The sequence below is a fragment of the Thermobia domestica genome, chromosome 8, assembly GCF_964235325.1.
Source record: "Thermobia domestica chromosome 8, izTheDome1.hap1.1, whole genome shotgun sequence".
Lineage (NCBI taxonomy): Eukaryota > Metazoa > Arthropoda > Insecta > Zygentoma > Lepismatidae > Thermobia > Thermobia domestica.
Genome location: NC_137461.1, coordinates 100,465,566 through 100,488,367, shown reverse-complemented (window position 1 = coordinate 100,488,367; position 22,802 = coordinate 100,465,566). Strand labels below are relative to the sequence as shown.

The following is a 22,802-nucleotide window of genomic DNA, read 5'->3' as shown; positions in this document are numbered from 1 at the left end:
CCACCGTGATACAGTGCTACGATCCACTACACCATTTCCACAAACCTTTTACAAAGCATTGTAAATTTCAGTTTGATTCTTTCCACGTAGAATTTCGATTTAGATATAGGAACGCCGGTCACTATGTGTAATCTGACCTGAGTCGAGTTCACCTTTCATGTTAATGTTTAATTTCTGAACACAACACAGCCAGGAAACACAGACACAACCGTTAAGGCCAAACTCTGACCCACAATTGACATAAAATTGAACTTGATCACCCTACTCAAACGGTCGCGCATACGCTGGGTGCAAGATTTTTAAAATTACCCTCGTATATGACGTAAAAATACATAATCAAACCTCGTTAATGCTTTTCATAATAATCTTTAATACTAACAATTTCAAAATCACACAACTGATATATCTCTAAATCAATTTACAAAAATTCTGTGACAAAAATAATAAAACAAATGCTTCTTCACCAACCATCAAAGAAAACCAGATAATTAACCTGCCTGAATGTGTAAATTACAAATACTTGAAAGTCAGGTACAATCGTGTTCCAACCTCAAACAATATTCAGTACTTAATACCCAACAGTATTATTATAAAAATAAAAATGTAATGTAGTACTGATCAGTCTACAAGCAATATTGTATAGTTGTTATAAAATGCCACTTATAATGCCAGGTTTTAAAAGTACCTAAGTTACGCTTTGAGAGCATTAAGTTTCCTTTTCTAAACGTATCTCTCTTAATGCGAGGTAAATACCGCACACGTTCGTAACCATGTTATTATTTTACCAAAACAATTGAATCTGCATGTAGATTACTTCACATGATTGCAGATATACGTATCATACTGTAACCTTGACATTACAAAGATTTCCTGATTTCATTATGTTAATACAAATGCAAAAGTGATACTCACATCCGGAATGAAATAGTACTACTTAATGCATTATATTAGGAACTTTATGAACCTGTATTTGAATGCATAGATGAAGCAATTTGTGTGATAGTAAACGTCATTTTTTTAAAATCACTTCATCTACGTACACTTACAGAAATATCCACTTTATTAATTGCGGCTGATTTGACCAATTAGAATTGGGAAACTGGCTCCAAGATAAATACATATTTCTATTGAATTACAGAAAATTGTAGTTGAAGTGAATAATTTGTTGAAAAAAAAAAAAAAAACCTGAGTATATATTTAACAAAGAAAATTCTCGCAGTTAGTGCCACATTTTGTACAAATTCTTGATAATATTTTTGAACGCGTTCTATTTGAATCGTTGTATACACTATGTTGAAAATTTAACACATTAAAACTTGCTGAGTCCCGTAAGTTTCTCAGGCAAAATTTTCACTGCCAAGAACTGATTATTGCACCTATGACTTTCAAGGTCACATAACAAACATAAACATTAAAACTAAACACACAAACAGTAACTCAACAATGACTTTGGTATACATAAACAATCAGCAGAACTTTTAAATAAGAAAAGATGGAATGGTTTCATGGTAACTGTGGCAGTACATAAAACTTCGGAATACAAAGAACTGTATACATATTTAAGCATATCACAATCCATTATAGATGATCAAATTCGTTCTATAAAGAGCTAATTAAGATAAGTTTCTGAAATTATGTCACACACTGTCCAGGCAAATTAGTTCCTTCATTGCTATATCAGGTAACAAAGGACTTCCCTAGTCCATTTTATGTTAAAACACTGCAAAACTGCATTAGAATTTTACGCTATATAAATACGTTTACCTAAAACTTTAATTTTACATCAATAATTTGGGAACAAATAGTCCGACCTGAACACAGTTTTCGCAACTTTACAATGTTAATACTTTAGAACAGAACAAAATACCAAAATTAATAGGTATTAAATCTCACTACAAAAGATTGCATATATTGAATCCACTTATCTACAGAAAGTACTTGATTATATCATTCACATTTCTACTGATTTTCAAGATGTTATACTTTAAACATACTTCTGTATATACAATTTACTTTTAATATTTGAAAAATGCGTTATGTAAATATTAAGATTTTAAGAACTCTGGTAAGAATTTCTCATTTCGACTAAATATTATTAGATTATACAGTATATCTTCACATTTATAATATCATTCTCGATAATACAGTCTTATAGAATTTAAAGATTTCTTACAGGAAATGCCAGCTAGGAGAACAACAGAAATTAGACTTTTTTTTACTGTGATAACGAAACATTAAAACACAAGTTATTGCCTGTTGTGAATAATGATATCGTAACAACTACTCTAACTTTCACTGTATCCCCTAGTCCCTTCTAAAATTAAAACAGCGATCCTATGTATATGAGGCAGAATATAACTGAATTGATCTGGAATAATTAAGCTTTTTTTCTGAATGTAAATTCTTTGATTTTTGACAATTCTAAATTTTAGTCTATCCAGGTAAAACGCACGCTTTTTTGTTTTTTCAAAATAAATTACAACTTAAAATTGAAATTTGGAGAACACAGTGTCTCAAAACTTGGATAACGCAATAAAATAAATTGATAAAAAAAAAAAAATAAAAAAAAATCAGAGAATCTTATCCATTCTACTTTCTAATACTTTTGAATACTCTAGTACGCTATCTTTCGATTTCACTGCTTTACTTCGAAGGAAACAAACAAACATACAAACAAAAAAGGCGGGAGTTTCACTCGGAGAGAGACTAGTAGCATACGAAGATGAAATTAGATCATATTGGCTTGAATTAATTTTTGTAAGCTAATGAAATAAATATAATGGGGCGATGATAAATGAACAAATAAATAAGTAAATGCAAAATTCAACAATAAACATCTCTCGTTATAAAATATATTGTCAAATCGGCTTAAAACTTGAGGAATTAACTTGATATACGTTACATTAAACGACATGAAGCTGGGCGAATAATCTCAAATTATGAACAGCTTACACATGTTGTGTTACTGGGTATGAGAAATATTTATGAGTAACTTACTAAACATATTCAAATGCTATAATACTAACATGTTCTAATAACGCGCTATCTATGAATGATTCAACATCTGTGAGTATCCAAATGCTGTTAACAATAGTGTCCCAATAACGCGCTATCTATAAATAATAGAGGATTTGCAGTAATAATAAACAAGTTCTCTATTGTAAGGAAAAATAAAACACCCTAATGACTCAGTGTATGGATGTATAATGATAATTTATTGCGACTTTAAAATCCGAATACATCTCTTACATTCACGCCCCAAAACTACTGAAGAATTCACCGGTATGGAATGAACATTTTCAACATAATAACATTGCAATCCAGTTGTATTCCCAACCCCTTTTCATTTATTTCTTATAGAGCACAATAAATACAACCCTTCCATAAGTGACAAATTTTACCGTCACCCTATCAACCCACGAAATATTTAAAATATATTTCGAAAACAACTTGTGAATTTGGAACTATACAATACATATACACGGCTTTTTTTTCTTCCTTGCAAAAACGTCACAGTCACAAAAAACAATTATCACCCACTCAACACACAGAGAAATGAATCAAGTGACCAATCTACATGAATAACTGATTATTTGTTATCACATTCTCTTACAAAATAACATTAGAAAAAAAAAGTAAAATTTCATCAATGAAAATTATCACATGGAAAAGACTAACAATTCTCTCTAATTGAATACTCGTTATAAAGGCACAATCACAGTTGTTCACAATTCATCATGTGACGGATTGGGGACGAATGACTGCAGAATATTTATTCTGTATTGTATGTCTTCCTTCTTTTCTCTGCTGACCTTGCCGTTCTTCAGGTTCTCGAGGCGCTTTACTTCTGCCTCCGCAAAGTCATCCCCTTTCTCCAAGATCTTCCGCATCATCTTCACATACGTTTCAGCTGCCTTCTGGTCCGTATTCCCTGACACTTTATCCCAAGCATCTTCAGCTTCACGGAGAATCTTCTTCCTCTTTTCCTTGTCCTTTTCCAGCATAAATTTGTTGCTCAACCTATCAAATTTCTCCAGGCAGCCGGGTAAACCAATATACACGTCCGAGTTGGCTCGAATGAATTTCTTTAAGTTGTTCGCCGTGAATTCGCTTTCGAAAGTTAATGGCTCAGATTTCCCGTCCACAAACAGTTTCACAACGGGAAAGTCTTCTTTCTTTACATTATACCTCTCTGCCAAGTCAGAGTTCTCTCTTTCACCATAGTCCTTGACGCCCACTTCAGCAATAAGAACATCAGGTAGAGTGAATGCAGATTCTGCTACTTTAGCAAACTCATTATGCTTATCTCCATATGGGTAGGCGACATCGAATTTAACAAGTGAGGCTTTGAACCTGAACACTAACTGTAAAGATAAAATACATCATTATCATTAAGAAAATCAAAGCGTAAATATTATGAAGACTTAATTTTAGATTTTATTTCAACTCAAATCAAATTTTCATTTCAGTAGTATAATCTTACACAAAATATCAAAAAATACGAAACTAAGTTCTCTTATAAATAACTGTATGTGAAGAATTGGAGTATGATGTAAACACTGTTATGCAATCATGTGTGAAAATTCGTCTTATGCGCTGATGATAGCGTCAGTTACATAACTCATTGCGGAAAGCTAGCACAAAAAATATCTCTTACTACTTCAATTCCGAAATTTTGTTCTTGAATTTTTGGAACCCGGACTCGGAAAAGTTCTTAGACTACACATGGCTTTACGCCACGTCCAAGAGCTTTTAGATTATCTACCTAAGCAAAAATTGTGATATAAAATCTTAGATAATTTTAAAGGTAGCATCGAGTGCCACTAGATTATAGACGACGCATAGAGGCTATGGATATAACTCAAGCTCTATACTCTGCGTTTACCCGATTTCTATTTTAATTACAACAGAAAAAGACCGACGAATTTAACACCGACGAAACGGAGAGAGTTCGGCATAATTGTTAAGACGAAATTTTACACACATTCGACAAATCATCTTTTACCGCGGCATTAACGCACTTGAACTTGTATTGACTTGTCACGGGACTATATTAAAAAATAACACCATCCATAAACTTTCCGCTGCTCCGTTTATAGACAGGCTTAGAATCTTTGTAACAACCCACTATTTTCTCCGAAATCCGGTGTTGCCAACAAATGCGAATTGGCCAATAGTTTTCGGCCAGAATAGGGGGGGGGGTAGGTAAAAGCTGATTCTATTACTTTAATAACAATTTGGTGCGAGAAAGGTTAGTGTGGTGACCCGTATCTTTTATTAGATATTCAGAAAATTACAGAAATATTCCTTTTAAATGCGGAATTTCAGAAAATGCTGAAGCGTGTGCCCATTTCTTTTTTTATAAGGAGTTTATATAAGAATTCTAAATTTCCTATTATGTGAAATACTCACATTTTGGCATACATTTTAAAGCCTTTTCCTGCACCTTAGCAAACATTTTGTTGACATAAAATCCCAGCTAAAGGACAGTGCTAAGAGTATCACATATTCAAAAAATTCATTTCAAACTGTGATCAGACAGACAACGCTGATCTGGATATGTAGAAACTTCCCCCTCAGCTGCTAAAGCAGAATTTTCGAAAACACTGGGAAGAGTTCCCGTTTATTTTCTGTGAGGAGGTTATATGAAGATTATAATCCTAACTTGAGCGGCTTTTCGGATACTCAAATTTTGGCCATAAATTTTGATCCTCCTGTCCCCTTTAGGATATGCATGTTAAATCAAAATGACATGGTCTGGAAACTCAGTTCAGTGTAAGCCAACTTTCTTCCGTTGTAATGGAACAGACAAAGTCGATTTCATTTTTATGATGTAAATAAACTATACCAGATTAGAATACAGAGTACTATAGCACTTCCAAAAAAAGACAAAGAAGAAAATACACTAGTCCCGTTTAACCAAATTTGATACGACCGATGGTGCTTCGATTGAAAGAAAATTAGGTTAAACCAAGTTTTTTTTTGCTTTTTAATATACAGTACTGTGCAATAAGTATGTCAAAATGGAACAATGATGAGGGAGTGAAAGAATATAGCTAAAGCATCTTAACAATAAACTTACACTTTGATAAGTAATTGTTAGACCAAAACAAATACTGTATTCATTGCTGGTATTTTTAAAATCCCGAGCGAGCAAAGCTGTTTTAGCGATTCGGTTAAGCGTGACTGTAATGTAGTGGTATTTAATCTACATTCTTACTTTTATAAATTATTGAAATAATGTTGAAATAACCAAAATAAATTTAAAAAAAATAATAAAAATAAAATAAGCCAGAATGATGATTAATTCATTCTTCTTAACAATTTAAGTGACGTACATTTTCTATTTTAAGAAATACTAGCTGAACCTGCGCTCTACACAGCGCATCATTCGCATATGTGCATAAATCTCCTTATCATTCCTTACAACATTTGTACATGTCCCTTTACAAACACAAGTGAAAGACGTATTGATTAAAAAAAAAGCCAAGGAGTGTCATAAAGGGGAGACTTTTTTCGATTATTTTTTCTCAATATCTCGCATCGATTGCAAGATTTGAGCCTGCTTCCGGTTGGAGTTTCTAATTCATGTATGACCAGTGTTTTCTTTCTTTTTGCATCCAGTATGTAATAAGCAAATACATTACATACACAATTAATTATAATGTCAGTTATATATGGTGTTCATTGGGCAAAACACTCAAAAAAAGTTCATCTTAGACTGGAGAAATGGTTATCCTTCCTTTTCCATTATTATTTGGCCATGAAACAAACGCCTGAGACATATACAACCCCTATATACAACAGTGTGGTGTTCGAATGTATAATACTTAGGATGTGATGCTTTAGTTTTTTTTTTTTTAATTTCAACACTTCCAATGTACCCGTAAAAATGTAATAAAGAAATAGTGCCCATGTTTTTTTTTTGTTTTTTGTTTTTTTTTTAAATATTCAATTAGAACTGGACAATCTACATGAAATTTGCAATCGATCAGTGAAAACGTCATGTTTCTAGAGCCTGTAGATTCCGAGATCTCAATGTCGAAAAGGATTGGCCACAAACATATAAACGTAGTTTAAAAGAGCTCCAAAGATGGCAGCACAATTCATTTGCATTTATTTCGGAGAAAGCTTATTAAAGGCAAAGGCCTTTGAACAATAATTTAAAAGGATAAACTTTGTGAAAAATATTTCTTTAAGTATTTTATTTAAAGCACACTGTTTTAAAAATATTTGTCTTTGTTATAAACGTGAAATCACAAATAACTGTAAATCAAAGGTTTGAAAGCTAAGGTTATAGGTCAGAGCTCAGTCGCTCTTAATTCGCACTGTAGCATTTTAATAGATAGATATTGAGGAACAGCTTATAATTTATGACGTTTGCATGAAATTAAAGTGAATATTATAGTAATTATTTACATAATTTCCTGCTGTGGACAGAGCTAAGGAATAAAAGTATAGTGTAAAACACTGAAATATTAAAATATTGGAGGTGCCATGCACGTTAAAATCTCTCATTTCTATTCTATTTATTTACTTGCATTAACACAAAAGGGAGCATCCATCGTTCATTGTAAAAGGGAGAAAAAAGGAGAGAAAGAAGACGAAGAAAAAGGAAAGTGACTTCTCAAACCTCCATGTGTATGTCATTCATCACAATTAAAAGCGGACCAAATATATGGCAATGTGTTTGGATTAATGGTGGGAACAAAAACCGGTTTTTGGTTTTTAGGAATACCGAAACCGGTTTTTGAAAATGTTTAAAAACAGTTTTCACCGAAACCAGTTATCGGTTTCCTCCAAATCCGGTTGGGTTTTTCACCGGATCCGGTTGTCTTCAAAACTAGTTCCGTTATTTTCCAAAATTAGTTCTATTTCTGACCAGAATAGTGTTTCTTGTTCTTCGGAAACCCATACCGTTTCCACAGAAATAGTTTTATGTGTTTTCCAAAAGTTTTTATTGGAATCAGATTCGGTGAAAAATCGAACCTGTTTCGGAGACAACCGAAATGTCGGTTTTCGGATTACAGTTCTAGAAACTGGTTTCCGGTTTTTATTTTTAAAAACCGGTTTTGCCCAACCCTAGTTTGGGACGCACATTAAGTTACAATGTCACTAGTAAAAGACGACGACTTTGTGGTCAGTTCCGAACACCACACATAGTGGCCGTCATGATGTTACCGTCACTATACTTTTCGCTTGACACTTCTTTCTCTATTTTATCTACATGCATTTCATTCTTATACCTCTTCTCTCCTCTCTTTTTCATATTCGTTTTATTACAAAGTTACTCGATGGTGCGCTAACATTTTAAAAATTCTTACTGCTTACTTCGCTGTTAATTTCAATGCACAGAAACATTACAACAACGTGTTTTCCTCAGTTAGATTTGAAGGCGAGGAAAATCAGCTTCTTATTGACAGTACTTTTAAGAATACACAAACAGAATTTTTGTAGAAGCATTATTTCTTACGTTTTCCTGTTTTCACTTTTCCTACCAAGTGTGCCAATGTTGCCAACATGAAGTATGAAACTGATCAAGGAAATTAAAAAAAAAAAAAATTAAGTTAATAAATTGAATAAAATCAAATTCTTCAACTATACAACAAACTCAAAACAAGGAATAAAATCATATCCCTCTCAGTGTAAAAGAAAGATTCAACACCATATTCTGTTTTAGACCCAGTACCGCTGGGGAGAAGGTATGAACTCACCTATATAGTTTGAAATCGCATGATCCAAACACACAATAACTTTGAAAATTAAAATAAAAGCTTTAATCTTAACGTCCAACAATCATGCTCTTCAAGATAAAGGGAACGAATGATTAACAAAAGTGATTTCGAAAGTACAGTAATTGGTAAAATCAGAATTTTGGAAGGAAACTGGAGAAAAAAAAAAAAAACTTGAATAGTTTGATTGAGTTTTTGAACATAGTACCTACCTCAAGTTACGATTTTATCATGTAACTTTCCTTAAGGGCCGTAGCCTAGGGGAGAAGGGGATTCAAAATTCGTGCCAAAAATAGAATATCTTATGGAGTTTTTATTAAGACGCTTATTGACATCAGTATCCTAAGGGACCGAGGAATGTCAAATATTTTCCATGAATCTAAGTCTCCCCGTGCAATCAAAAGTAGTGCGGCTACATTTCCTTTGTTTTAGTTACATGCGTATTAATATCAACAGATAAAATGTTTTTATCCATGTGTTAATTAATTACAAATCGAGAACGTTTCAGTTGAAAAGGGAAATTACTAAAGACACACATCTGTCTTCTCAATACTCACGGCAATCAGATCGTGAAACTCATTAATTTTTCTTGCGTATCTGATGGAGTACGTGAAGCACAGTACAATTATTGTAACCCCTTTAATCGAAAAATCTATTGTAAAAAAACAAATTGGCAACTGAAAGTAAGGGAAAAAATCAATTTCCAACATTTCAGTTCTTAAAAGAAAGGAATTTATTTTAGAATAACAACAACCTATTCAATAAAGCCATTTTTCATCTCTGGCTCCTAACCTTAGTTACTACCCGAGTATTTGTCTGGCGAGTTTTGAATGAAACTCAGAACAGCTGGCTCTGGGATTTGAATCGTAAGTGCAAGAGGTGATTTATTCCTATTCTGTATTATATAAAATTTCCCATCTTTGTCACTATAAAACATGCGTACTTTCTTCTTTCTAGAAATCAATATATATATACATACAGTGAAACCTCTGAATAACGGACACCAATGGGACCCGAATTTTTGTCCGTTACTGAGAGGTGTCTGTTACAGAGAGATTACTGAAATTTAATTTCTCACAACGGTAATTGTATGCAGTAATATACAGTAAATATATTACGTATGAGTGTAAATACGTAAAATTCAATATGAAAATACTCTATTTAGTACGTATTTGAATTACTGGGAGGGATGAAGTAGAAATTCATTCCTGTTAAATAATATTATTGGTGGGTGATGTATTAATATATTCGTATACTGCAAAAGGTAGTGCGTGTATGGTAATTTTCTTTACTACATGTCATCACCCTGTAAAAAAAAAAAAAAAAAAAAAAAAAAATCATTAATTCACTTGTTATCTTTGAAATTGTCGGAAAGATGCAAGACCCAGAGGAAAAAGGAATAAATTTGTTAAGGTAAGGAAATATAGACTTTCTTTCGCGTAGAATTCTTGACCATTCGACTGACCCTGTATGAGTATTATTGCTTATTGAAGATTTTCTAGGATTTCCAGCAGGAAGCAGTTTATTGCGGGCAGAAAAAAAAGAATTTCAAGTTGAGCTTGAAGCTGTTCTGTTTGATGGTTTACAAGGTCTAGACTCATGATAGTTACGCTTGTGGGGAAAAGACTTTTCTGTCTACTGTCCGCATAACCAAGAATAATATATCGCATAATCAAGAATAATTCATGTCCGTTGTGAAGATGTTATTGAAACGTTTGGGAGAAAAAAAGGACTGTCCGCGTCCGTATCTGAGAGTGTCCGTAAAAGGGAGGGTTTTGTTCCGTAAGAGAACATATATTTATGCCGGGACAAACAATCTATCCGTATTGTAGAGGTGTCCGTTGAGGGAGGTTTCACTGTATATATATATATATGCGCGAGTGTCAATGGTGCAAAGTGTGTTCCACGTATGGGGCTTTACGGATTCCTTGTGCATCTTTTGTTTATCTTTTTATTTTTTATTACCAAGTTTAGTTCAAAGTCTCATGATTATGCAGCAGGACTAAGCGAGACTGTGACGACACGGATAATAATGATGGCAAGGTTGGCAAAAAACATACTTTTTATTGAAAAAAAAGTTTCTTTTTTTTTGTTTGTTTGTTTAAACCAGTTTTTTTAAATAATTTGTTCCATGTATTTATATTACATATGGAAAGAAATAAGTTTGTTTCGCCTTGGTGTTATCATGCAACAACCGGGTTATGCTAGAAGGGGCCACATAAGCTTAAAGCGGAATGCAAACCGCTTCTCGATTTACATCCGAGATAAACTGCTCTCCATTTGATCTCGAAAACGGGACTAATTGGTCACAAATGCCGACTCACTCACGAAAAACTCCTGATAAAAATAGGCTGTACTGATCTTTACATACCTGTTAATATAACTATCAAGAGTCACTTCAGAAGGACAAAAAGATAAACAGTCGCACAAGTGAAACCATTATTCAGAATTACATATGGACAATTTCAAAATACTGCAGAGTACAGAAGAACTAATTTAGTCCAAGTTAGTCCACTGTGACTTTTATTAGTCGACGTTCAAGAAATACGACGACTTAATTTGCATATCAGTAAGAAAAGTGAATAAAGACAGGAATTATTTGAGTCTACTTTGGCTCTGACCCATTTATACATAAATAAATAGCAATTATACTTCTGATTTCAATAAATGCCCATTGTGCGGTTTGTTAGACTCCCCCCCCCCAATAAAAAGTACGGCATTTCGATGTATTTTATCAGTAGGAAACATTACTAAAACGAAACAATATTTAAATTTTTCTTTGACTGAAATTGCATAACAATAATAAGAAACTACAAAAAAATCACAAAAGAAACATTCATACGGTAAACATAAAAAGAAAAGATTTTGTTGTATAATCTCTTTGAGTAATGAATGGGAAATTTAGGTCTGAATATAATACGAATAATATATGGGAATGAAACGTGATCACCTACAAATTTACGAACATTTTTCGGTTTTTGGTTTAAACCAGTGTTTTTTTTTTTGTGTGTGTGTGTGTGTGTGCGTGTGTGAAAAAAAACAGCTGGTTTAAACCAGCCAACCCTGAATGATGGCATGGACGAGAGTGGCAGGAAACAGGAGAACCCCAAGAAAACCCTGCACACCAAATTTGTCCACTAGAGAACGTACTTGGCGGAAGCTGGGATCAAACTAGAAACCAGCACCAGAGGTGAACCACCGTGGCATCAGAAAGGAATTCCATAGTTTCATGAGTACAGTAGAACATATATGCTTAAATGGTATTTCAAGTAGGAATATGACTTTAATTTAATAAAACACAATATTATCCAACAAAACCTAATTCTGACCAACAAAACCTAGTGTTTTTTTCCTTTTTCTTTTTTTAAACTAAGTTTCTCACAACCCTGCCGCTAACGCGCACTGGTAATGTCCTAGAACACATGCCAGTACCTCCATTCATTTGTAATAAAGAAAGGAACCGCTGGACACTAACCTACCATCACCTATACATGCCGGCCAGCACCTAGAACCATCCCACATGCACCAGTGTGCCCTCCTACAGGGTAGGATTCAGAAGTAATGAGCCTCAATTTATACTGACGCGTGTGCATCCTGCAGCGCGCTCCGCTTGACAGCGACGGTGGTGGTGGGTGTTGGCTTCACAGCGCAACGCGGGTCATTTGGCTCCCAGCGTTCGGAGCGGTAGCATTGGCCTTACCAGTAGCCCCTATACAGTGGTGCGTGACACGGCGATATGGAAAGTTTGCTAGAGCAACGCTACGCGATCAAATTTTGCTTCCGGTTGGGCAAGTCTCCTTCCGAAACGTTCGCCATGCTTCAACAGGCGTTTGGGACTGAGTATCTGTCCTATTCTCAAGTCAAAAAAGGGCACAAGGCTTTTTGTGAGGGCCGGGAAGAGGTGACTGACGAACCCCGGTCTGGACGCCCGTAGTCGGCCCGTACTGACATGAATGTGCAACGAGTGCGTGAGTTTTTGAACACGGATCGGCGTTTCAGTCTCTACCAAGTAGCAGAAGCCCTGAACTTATCGGAGACAACGGTACAATGCATTGTTACCGAGGAATTGCACATGCGGAAAGTCTGCGCGAAACTTGTGCCGAGAGTTTTGACTGAAGAACAAAAACGGAACCAAGTGCTCCGATGCGAAGGCGATCCTGCCTTTCTCAAAAAAGTGATAAAACAAAACGACCATGCTCATCGCCTTTTTCGGAGTGACGGGGATCGTCCACTATGAGTTTCTCCCGTCGGGACAGACCGTGAACGCTGCTTACTACCAGGAGGTCCTGAAAAGGCTGAAAAGAAGCGCCGCGCGCAAGCGCAGGAACATCAAGGACAGCTGGAAGCTTCACCACGATAAAGTCCCAAGCCACACCACCTTCATCATCACCGACTACCTGATCCGAGTTAACGTTCCTGTGGTACCCCAGCCTCCCTACAATCCGGACTTCGCCTCCTGATTTCTTCTTGTTTCCGCGCTGACAGGAAAACGTTTCGACTTCATCGAGGACATCAAAGCAAATGTCAAGACAGGCCCTGTAGCAATCCCGGGAACAGGCCTTCAGGGAAGCCTTTGAGTCATGGAAAAGCCGCCTAGAGAAGTGCATTGATATAGGAGGTGCCTATTTTGAAGACTATTAGCCCGTTGCACCAATCAGCTCAATAAATGTCTTTTTGAACGAAGGCTCATTACTTTTGAATCCTACCCTGTATTGTACTCCTGCCCGACTTGGCTAGGTAGCATTTGTATATTTTAGTGGCCAATTGGGCCATGTGTTTTGGGGTTACGTTTAGATGTGAAAAAACAGAAGTACGTAAAAAACGGAAGATTTACAGGAGAAATGAAGTTGATGTCACATAAGGGTAAGTGATTCATGTGTAAGTTGAGAGGTTAATGGAATAAAAATATACTGTATGGAAGTGCAATATGCAAAAGGCTGTAGAGACTACTGATAGTTATCAGAAGCGTACGTAAGAAAGTATGAATAAAATATTGCAAGTACTTAGCCTTTCTGAGTTATGGCGGGCTTCGTAAACATCTTTTTAAAGGGAGTGTCCAATTTATACAAACGGTGAAGGTAAGAAGAAAATCCAAACTCAAAGATAACCTCATTTTTTCTTTATATATATATATATATATATATATATATATATATATACAAAAAAAAAAAAAAAAAAAAAAAAAAAAGCTGGTAGCCCAAAACTAACCATATGCCGTGATCTCTGCACAATAGTTTTCATGGCATTCGTCCATACGTGTAACTGTAGCCGTACGAGGTCACATCAGTTTGCACGCATATTATCAATCAGAACGCGATTATTCGTTAATTCTAATTGCGGGAGGCCAAAAATGGGTAAAAAGAAAAATACAGGAGAAATGAGGGTCCATGTACCGTTAAGGGTGTCCAAAACTAACCTAATATAACGTTATATTATGTAATCAAACGAAAATCAATGAAAAGAAGTGCAGAAATTGCAAATTTCGTGTGCAAGAAATTACTGGATCCCCTTAACGGAACATTGGCCGAAATGAGTTGTTGGTATTGAAGCGTAATTAATGTTTGAGTAATATGTGAGGTAAACAAAAAATAGAACTACAGTGTGTGCAATGGAAAAACAACAGTAAAACAAGAGAACATAATGCACACCTTTTTAAAAACCATTGCCAATCTATACAAGCCATGAAGGCAAGCAGAACGCAATGTAACCTAACTAAAAGCTACAGTTATAAAAAAAAAAAAAAGTGAAATTTTAGAAGAAAAATCTTCGTCCCCTCTACCGTAATTAAATTTATCCTGCGAATATTTGGGCAAGCGCCACGGAAATATCTAGAATGTTTTAGGAAACCATTTAGAGCACAAACAGAGCAAGGTTCTAGAACACAGGTCCCTCTTCCCATTTAGCTGTAATAAAGCCAGAAAACAGGGTTCCTGTCACCACGGCATGGCGCGTCCTCAGGTTGCGGATCGAGGAGAAGGCCTCTAGATATAAAGGTTAGCTGCGAATATACTGAATAAGCAGTCGCGGACAGACGACTAGGAGTGGTCCTCCAGCTTGGGGGTTTGGGTAAGGCTAACACCCTCATCCTGTAAAAAAAGGTACTTGTTCAGAAACATTCACAAAAGCCTCGGACAAGGACTGATAACTTGGCACGACATCAGCAAAAGAAAATGGACATGAGATTTGGAACATGGAATATTAGAAGTCTTTATAGGGCAGGCGCGTTAAAATCTGTAACGAGTGAGTTAGAGAAATACAGGATGGACTTAGTAGGAGTTCAGGAAGTTAGGTGGGAAGGAAATGGATCTGAGAATTCCGGAAATTTTACGTTCTTTTACGGGGAAGGAAATAAAAATCACCAGTTAGGAACAGGGTTTTTCGTTCACAAACGAATATTACCAGCAATTAAACGGGTTGAATTTGTTACTGACAGACTCTCTTTTATTACTCTTAAGGGACGGTGGTGTGATATTATTGTTTTAAATGTACATGCTCCAACTGAAGATAAGGGTGACGATATAAAAGATAGTTTTTACGAAGAAGTGGAACGGATATTTGACCAACTCCCGCGATACCATATGAAGATTCTATTAGGGGATTTCAATGCGAAGGTAGGACGAGAGGACATTTTCAAACCGATTATAGGGAACGAAAGTTTGCATAAGGAAAGTAATGACAACGGTGTTAGACTCGTGAACATTGCAAAATCCAAAAACCTAATCGTGAAGAGTACAAAATTCCCACATCGCGACGTTCATAAATATACTTGGACATCACCAGACGGAAAAACACATAATCAAATTGATCACGTTTTAGTAGATAGAAGAAGACAATCTAGCATAATTGACGTCCGGTCGTTTAGAGGGGCTGATTCTGATACTGATCACTACCTGGTAGTAGCGATAATACGGGAGAGATTATCGTTGAATAAAGGTAATATTCAATGTCCGAAAACGGAGAGATTTAATTTAAAGAAATTAGAAGAGAGCCAGGTAAGAGAGGAATACCAGATTGAAGTTTCGAATAGATTCGCGGTTTTAGAAGACTCGGAGTGCACTAGTGTTGAGGATAATTGGATTGAAATTAGAGATAGCATTAAAAGTTCAGCAATAGAAAAATTGGGACACGCGGAAATACGTAGGAACAAACCATGGTTCGACCAAGAATGCATTAAACTAGCAGAGAAGAGAAAACAGGCAAAATTACGGTGGCTACAAAATCCGAATGAAACAACTACACAAAATTTCGCAGATATCAGGCGGGAAACTTCCAAAACTTTTAGAACAAAGAAACGGGATTTTTTGAAAGCTAAAATTAAGGAACTTGAAGATAATAGTAAAAATAAAAATATTCGGGACATGTATAAGGGGATCAGCGAATTTAAGAAAGGCTATCAACCTCGTGCTTATATATTAAAGAAATCTGACGGAACAGTTCTCACCGATACGGATAGCCTCTTAAATAGATGGAAAGATTTCTTTGACGATTTGCTGAACACGCAGCCAAAAACTAATGTGCGTGGAGAAAAGGAGATACACACCGCAGAACCGTATATTCCAGAACCCAATCGAATAGAAGTGGAAGCCGCTATAAAGAAATTGAAGAAACACAAATCTCCGGGTGTAGATGAAATTCCGGCTGAGTTAATTTTAGCTGGAGGCGAAAAATTGTGGAACAAGATACACAAACTCATTCTCCTTATCTGGAGCAAGGAAGAATTGCCACAAGAGTGGAAAGAATCAATCATTGTTCCAATTCACAAGAAAGGCGACAAAACTGACTGTAATAATTATCGAGGCATTTCTCTTCTGTCAACATCCTATAAAATCCTTTCAAATATTCTGTTAGCAAGATTGACCCCATACGCAGATGAAATTATTGGAGATTATCAGTGCGGATTTAGACGAAATCGATCAACTATCGACCAAATATTTACCATTCGCCAAATACTCGAAAAGAAGTGGGAATACAATACCCCGGTACATCAACTATTTATTGATTTTAGAAAGGCTTACGACTCGGTTAGGAGAGAAACATTATACAACGTTCTTACAGAACTTGGAATACCGAGAAAGCTAATTAGATTAATTAAGATATGTTTAAGTGAATCCCAAAGTAAAGTCCGGGTAGGAAAATTTTTGTCCACGAGCTTTCACGTCGAAAATGGCCTGAAACAAGGAGATACGTTGTCGCCATTATTATTTAACTTTGTGCTGGAATACGCCATAAGGAAAATCAAAGATAGCAACCAGGGCCTAGAGTTGAACGGTATTCACCAGGTTATGGCATATGCTGATGATGTAAATTTAATAGGGGATGAGAGGAGAACAGTAGAAATAAATGCAGAGATCTTATTAAACGCTTGCAGGGACTTGGGTTTAGAAGTAAATGCAGAGAAAACTAAATACATGGAAGTGCGTCGGGACCGTAATACGGCAAATTGTGGAGGCGTTAAAATATTAAATAATGCTTTTGATAAAGTGGATACTTTCAAATATTTAGGATCAATATTAACAGACGAAAATCATATTCACGAAGAAATTAAATGTCGACTAAAAGCAGGGAATTCGTGTTACTATTCGGTTCAAAATCTCTTGTCGTCGCGAATTCTGTCGAGGAATTTGAAGCTTAAAATATATAAAACGATAATCATGCCTGTTGTTCTGTATGGTTGTGAAACATGGTCGCTTACTCTGAGGGAAGAACATAGACTGAAAGTATTTGAGAACAGGATCCTGAGGAGAATATTCGGACCCAAGAGGAACGAGAATGGGGAATGGCGGAAGCTTCATAACGAGGAACTACATAGTTTATACGGTCTACCCAACATTGTTAGGGTCGTCAAGTCTAGGAGGCTTAGGTGGGCAGGTCATGTAGCTAGAATGGAAGAAAGTAGAAACGCTTTCAAAGTCTTGACTGGTAGACCCATAGGAAAACGACCATTAGGAAGACCTAGGCGCAGATGGGAGGACAATATTAAGATGGATCTCGCAGAGATAGGAGTACAAAGTAGAAACTGGATGCAATTAGCTAAGGATAGAAGTCAGTGGAGAGCTTTTGTGAACGCGGCACTGAACCTCCGGGTTCCATAGGCCATAGAGTTAGTTAGTTAGTTAGTTAAAGCCAGAAAACATCGTGCCCTGCGGGTCTCTAACCCGCCTTCACTCGCTCGGCAATACTATGTGAATTAAATATTAAAGTTCGGTACAGAAAGAACCAACCTAGCTACTTATCTATATGGGAAACTTGTGTTCTATAACCTTCTTTGTAAATAGGTGTATTTTCGTGCAGTTTTACTATATGGACCCATAGTATAAATACCAGTAGTAGTAGGAACGGGTTGGAAGCTCCGCAGGGGTTTCTTGGTGGGTTAATTGCTGTATCGCCGGATCAATTTTAGGAAATTAACCAGGTCAATTGGAGAATTTATCTAAGTTTGTGAGGAAGAATGAGTGAAAAATCAGGTAAGAGGAATAGTAAAAGTCAAGAAAGTGGTTGTATTTGTTGTTTTTGATGTAAGCGGCACGGTATGTGGAGGCAGATGGACTCTTCCGCGGAGGTACACTTATTTTACTATACGGATCCATATATTGTAATATGTACAGAAAAATATGGGCAAATCTTTCATTTGCCCATTTAATGTGGAGAACAGAACCTAACAATCCCTGCGGAGCTTCTAACCCGTTCCTACTACTACTACTCCTACTACTACTTATTATACGATTGAGGAGTACGTAAATATCATGACAAGGTAATATTACTTTATTTTACTCATGTAAATTTTTTGTACATATGACGCATGTTACACTTACTTGAGGACATTCCTCATACTTGTAAGTTCATACAAAAAAAATAAATACAAATACAAATTAAGGGTCCGTATAGTAAAACTGCACGTATATAAGAAGAATAAATTTTATAATACGTCAGTAATTCATACCTTATCAAATGTTAAGTTGTCCAAAGGAACACATCCTTTACAATTAATCCCTTCAGACGGCTGATATAACACTAAAATGCAAAAAAGAACACCAAATATTCGCATTTCCATTTCCCACGCAACCTGCTTCAACACACGTCACTCCTGCCGGCTTCTGATTTGTATTTGCACTTGCCAGCTTTAAGTATCAACGTAAGTTACGTGTCAAAGCAGAGATAATCATTAAACGTCTAGAAAAGTCAAAGACGTTAAAACAAAAGAAGAATGCGATATGCTCTGAGCTGCTTTACGAACTCAGAAGAAAGTAGAAGCAACATCAGTGCTATATACTATATGTAAGTGTATGAAAAGGATAATATTTAATTAAAACTACATTTACAGTTGAACAATGTACCAAATTAAAGATTTTACTACTTAAAGTACTATATCAAAAATTCTATCTGAATAGCCCATCTATTACTTTAACATCTTTGGTAAGCAACTCTATTTACCGAAGTTGCAGTATGTTCAGAAATTATCATACACAAGAATTACTTTGCTAGAATATTGAGAAACTTCCTACCTGATTTGTACTTTTAACTAAGTAACAATTTAAATTAACAACCATGTATTTATATAAACATTTCAATTTATACCAAAATACTATTTAAATTTCAATATTTAGGGTTTTTTTTTATTTTCACTATGTAAAGACCTCAATATATCTTCTCACATCGGTAGTTGGTGCTCTTGCTGAAAGATGACTTTTTGAACGTACGGATATTAAACTGTCAGCCACACAGCAGAACGTTCTTTTACCTGATTGGATACTACATACAGCAGACAATATGTTTATCTATCGATACACATAAGCGTCGAAAGAGCAGATACATTGCTGTAGAGACTGAGGGCATCATTACATACCAGCACACTGAAACGTAACGCAAAATAAATAAATAAATAAAAATAAAATAAAATAAAAAATAAAAATGAAAATAAAAAATGCAAGAAATCTTTATTAATGCTGTGGTTTTATCGCAATAGATATAGCGAATTTCGCGTTACGTTCATACTGTTCTGAAATATGCCTGAAAAAAAATTAATATTGCTTGAATTTCACTTCAAAAACTTATTATGAGTTCGTTACCCATAAGAAAAAAGTAGTTATAACTATGATAATTAATTTTATTAATAAATTTGGGAAGTAAACAGAAAGGCTACATTATACAATACCGTAAAGGGGGTGATCTGATAAAGCTGTAAGGTTTAAAATGGTATATTAATGCCTTATCAAATTATATTCCAGAACGTTTTGTACATCTTCGATCGATCATATTGTAAGCTGTCACAACCACTAGTCTGATGTTCATTGGCACTTATATTTTGCAAGTGAGAATAAAAAACATGGTGTATCGCTTCACCCCACCTATTGGAGGGATGTGAGACAGAAATGTTACATATAAGTATATATCACATCAAAGCAGGAAAGGAGACTACTGAGGTATACTAGAAGACTACAAAAAAATATTGAAATGCTCCAAACTGTATTTCGGTTATACGTGAGATATCATTTACATTAATTTCAGAGTACGAAATTGAAAATGAAATGAAATATTTAAGTTTTACGTCCCACGCTTATGCCGGTTAGACTAAGGGAGACGGTGATGATGAGAAATGTATGAAATTGTGGAATGAAGAAAATGGGAGGAAACGGGAAACCCCGAGAAAACCCACGAGCACAGTGTTTGTCCACCACAAAGTCCATACGATGCAGCTGGAATCGAACCAGGGGCCCCAAGCACCGTAGGTGAACGCTCTACCACTGAGCCACCGCGCCCCCGAGTACAAAATTAGTGTTATATGATACATTCATACTATTATTTCATGAAACTTTCAAAAATGTCCTAACAATTACATAAACCTATCGTACCAGCCTTTATGGGAATTCACCCACAGCAAAGAAAAACTAAGTTAGGGGTTTTGAAGAAATAGAAAATGAACTAAAAAAGACATTAAAAATTATTAGTAAAATAGAAATATGACACCATATTAAAGGAAGTTACATGGAAATTCAAAAATTTGCGACATCGCAAATTTTTGTATAAAAACTCATTTTATCAACTATGTGCAATTTCTCATTGTTTGTGTTTAATTAACCTAAAACACACCTGTTGCAGTATTTTTATGACAACAGTGTTGCCAGGGGCCGCGTTTCTGTCAAAAACACCCCTTTTACGAATTTGCATTAAATAGCCTTTTTATATGGCAACACTGCATCAAGCTTGTCACATTATCGATGCATACTGTACATATACACAGGAATTCACCCATAGGAAGTTTTCTGCAACTGAATCAATGGCGAAGCGTGCTGAAAAAACTGGGTAAACAGACAGACAGACACACACACACACACATACATACACACTCATTCCCACACATCTTGAAAACGGTGCCCGATATCGAAAATTGTTTCCCACAAAAATTGTTCAATTTTCCAAGCTCTTTCGAACGAAGAGTTTTTCCCTATGTTCCCATTTGAAAATTTCACGTACACCCCTCCCCCCAAAATGGTTGCGGGGGAAACTCGTGTTTGACCCATTTTTAGGCCCCTCTGTATTGTACATTGACTCTTAACATTTTTCTTATTTGATGTATAGTTCGTGAGATATTAGCTTGTAACACTTATTTTGACTCACCCTGTATATATTTGTAGGGTATTGTTTTTTACTTCTATTTTTAGTTTTGATATTTCGTACTGTATAAAGGATGCTGATATACACTAATCACTATTGCAAGTAAGATTATTCCTGATAATCCATAAATATAGTATTAATGTTTGAGTTTTCAATATTCTTTGCAATATATGTTAACTCTTTTCCTTTAAGTATAAAATTTTATAATTAATAAAATTTGGTGTAGGCCTATAGTATTTTTTTTTTCCGAAGTATAGATTTCTGAATGGTACCGCATTTGCTAGAAATGGGAGCATTACTTCCCCGTACTGTCTTTAGGGATAGTCATGTCTAAATACCTTAGAAATGAGCTGTAAAGTATTTTTAAAAAATAATAGAAGTAAAACATCTTACAACACCTAACCTAATACCAAATAGCTTACCTAATACTTTACAGTCTTGTAAATGAGCTTCATACCCTGTTCTTCGTTTCGGCGAAAATATTAATAGCTCTTTTGTTTGGATTCAGGTATCCTAAAAGCTTCCACATCAAGTTCTTTATTGTAAGTGTCCATAATTCAGAAAGAGTGTCCGTAATTCAGGAAGTGTCCGTAATTTGTCATACTGTTCGTTAAGTAAGTTTTCACTCTTTTCAGGACACTCATTGAATGTTTTCAGAAAACTGAAGTTGATGGAATGCGCAATACCATATTTAGCAGCTTTGTTATTTCCTGATATACGCTTTGAAGTTCAATACTGAGAATATATTTCAAGTATTCAGGAAGAGAAATATGTTGGTTCCTATCGGAACATAAGTTGATAAGTTCATTCTTAAGCTAAACTGAGCAAAAAGTATTAGGAAAGATGAATATAAGTGGATCATTCAGTTTGCCCTATTAAACAATTTATTGATACATAGGAATCGTTCAAGGTTTCGCGAGACGCTTTGCTCTCTGTCTTTCATATGGAAGCATTTAAAAAAAAAGAATAAAATACAGGAAATTTTAAGTTCAGAATCTTTAAATTACAAAATTTTAAGTTAGCAGTTAATGGCTTAATACATATAAAATTCTAAAGGAAAATGAAATGAAATTTTTGAGTTTTACGGTTATGCCGGTTAGGCTAAAGGAGACGGTGATGATGAGAAATAAATAAATGGTGGAATAAAGAAAGTGGGAGGAAGCGGGAGAACTCCAAGAAAACCCACGAGCACGGTGTTTGTCCACCACAAAGTCCACACGGCGCGAGCTGGGATCGAACCCGGGACCCCAAGCACTGGAGGTGAACGCTCTACCACTGAACCACTGCGTTCAAGACAGTTGCGTTCAACTAAGAGGACGCTAAGCTCGAAAAGGTTAAAAAAAATACGACTAGACGAATTAAACGAATGCTGTCACGTGATGACACCGCATGGTAAAAGTGTGTGGTGAAGCAGGCCAACTACAAGAAAAGAAATGAAATCTTTAAGTTTTACGTCCC

The 22,802-nt window shown here is 35.5% G+C and overlaps 1 protein-coding gene across 1 annotated transcript; it reads right to left on the bottom strand.

Annotated features, from left to right (window-relative positions):
• Positions 1 to 350: 350 nt before the first annotated feature.
• On the bottom strand, positions 351 to 18,914 carry wbl (endoplasmic reticulum protein 29-like protein wbl). Its single transcript, XM_081768798.1, has 2 exons — positions 18,673 to 18,914; positions 351 to 4,364 (listed from the first exon to the last, which is right to left on the bottom strand). The coding sequence occupies exons 1-2, from the start codon at positions 18,781 to 18,783 to the stop codon at positions 3,726 to 3,728; spliced, it is 750 nt and encodes a 249-aa protein (XP_081624924.1). The 5' UTR covers positions 18,784 to 18,914; the 3' UTR covers positions 351 to 3,725.
• Between the last annotated feature and the right edge of the window lie 3,888 nt (positions 18,915 to 22,802).

Bases quoted from the DNA above. Each gene is read 5' to 3' on its own strand.
- wbl (XM_081768798.1), bottom strand. From the start codon at position 18,783: ATGGAAATGCGAATATTTGGTGTTCTTTTTTGCATTTTAGTGTTATAT. The intron at 4,365-18,672 runs GTATGAATTACT...TTATCTTTACAG, and splicing joins ACAACTTAACATTTGATAAG to TTAGTGTTCAGGTTCAAAGC.